At 45.6% G+C, this 1,536-nt stretch overlaps 1 protein-coding gene across 1 annotated transcript; it reads left to right on the top strand.

Moving 5' to 3' along the window:
• Positions 1–337: 337 nt before the first annotated feature.
• LOC306652552 (transcription factor E2F6-like) lies at positions 338–991 on the top strand. Its single transcript, XM_079125385.1, has one exon. The coding sequence runs from the start codon at positions 573–575 to the stop codon at positions 963–965; it is 393 nt and encodes a 130-aa protein (XP_078981511.1). The 5' UTR covers positions 338–572; the 3' UTR covers positions 966–991.
• The last annotated feature ends 545 nt before the right edge of the window (positions 992–1,536 follow it).

The following is a 1,536-nucleotide window of genomic DNA, read 5'->3' as shown; positions in this document are numbered from 1 at the left end:
CATCAATTTGCATTATAGTTGACTCTAGTTTTCATCTGAAACATTTAAAGGTATTCTAATTTTACACGATGCCAAAATTCCATCCATTTTAAAGGTGAGATGTGGAGAGATGGCGGCCAGGCATCCTGACCACCGCGGGTCACCCTCCTCCCCTCGTGCCCCAGCGGGAGCTCACGGGCTGGTGGGGCCCTGGCGGGCGGGGCGGCTGAGCCAGGAGGCGCCCCCCAGCAAGCCGCGGGCCCGCTCTGCGCCTGGCACCAAGAAGCCATCACGTGGGGGGTGGCGCTCGAGCCAGCCGCAGAGGGCGGGAGTGCTCGCGGGCGCGAGGGGCGCATGAGTCAGCAGCGGCCGGGGAGGACACTGCCCAGCCTTCTCGTGGACCCGGCGGAGGAGACGGTGCGCCGCCGCTGCCGGGACCCCATCAACGTGGAGAGCCTGCTGCCATCGAAAATAAGAATTAATTTAGAAGATAATGTACAATATGTATCCATGAGAAAGGATCTGATCCTAACAATTTTGGAGCAGTGCCCCAACAAAAGAAGCTGCAAGAGGAACTTTCAGACTTATCAGCAATGGAAGATGCTTTGGATGAGTTAATCAAGGATTGCCCTCAACAGTTATTTGAATTAACAGATGATAACGAAAATGAAAGACTGGCATATGTGACGTATCAAGATATTCATAGCATTCAAGCCTTTCATGAACAGATTGTTATTGCAGTTAAAGCTCCAGAGGAAACCAGGTTGGATGTTCCAGCTCCCAAAGAAGACTCTATCATGGTACACATAAGGAGCACCAGAGGACCCATTGATGTGTATTTGTGTGAAGTACAGCAGAACTATTCAAATGACAAAACATCAGACAGGGTAGGGACCTCTTCATCTAAAAACAAGCATCCAGAACACCCAGAGAAAGGAGAAAATCCTCCTCAGCAAAGTGAAGATGTGCTTGAAGTGAACAACTGATAGCATTTGAGGATTGATGGATTGAAGTTTTTCCTTTTCACTTTAGAACATCCTGTGTGATGAATCATGCACCGATCTGAATTTCAGAGCAATAATCATCCAGGAAATGCTCTCATTATCAGTCAGTAGCAGCACCAAGGCCAGTAGTGTCTTCGAGTAGCTCCCCTATTAGATTACTGGGTAATTATGGTTTCTGCATTCAAAAACAACTTTTTTTAATGATTGTTCACTGCATTTTGTCAGTGAAATAGATATTTCGCCTCCTAAAATAACTTCATCACAAAGAGTACCACGAAACAGACAGTCAGGCCTGGCACGGACAGTTCTTCATGGACTCTGCCTTCCTTAAAGGATCATGTGATATATCACAAAAATAATTGCCTTACACTGGTTCACGTTTGCAGTTAAGTGTTGTACATTGGCTAGGTGTACACACAGATCTAAATGTGATGTGTTTGTATATATCTGTATAATGTTTAGATTACTTATGAAATATGTCTAAGTGACACTTTTCACCCTTGTACAGCCAAAATAATGTATATATGAAAAGTGACAGACAGATGCTCTAATT

This window comes from Sciurus vulgaris (genome assembly GCF_902686455.1).
Source record: "Sciurus vulgaris genome assembly, contig: HiC_scaffold_275_arrow_ctg1, whole genome shotgun sequence".
Lineage (NCBI taxonomy): Eukaryota > Metazoa > Chordata > Mammalia > Rodentia > Sciuridae > Sciurus > Sciurus vulgaris.
Note: the sequence above shows the minus strand (reverse complement) of the source record. Positions and strands in the feature narration are given on the sequence as shown.

Coding starts and splice junctions, on each gene's coding strand:
- LOC306652552 (XM_079125385.1), top strand. CDS start 573: ATGGAAGATGCTTTGGATGAGTTAATCAAGGATTGCCCTCAACAGTTA.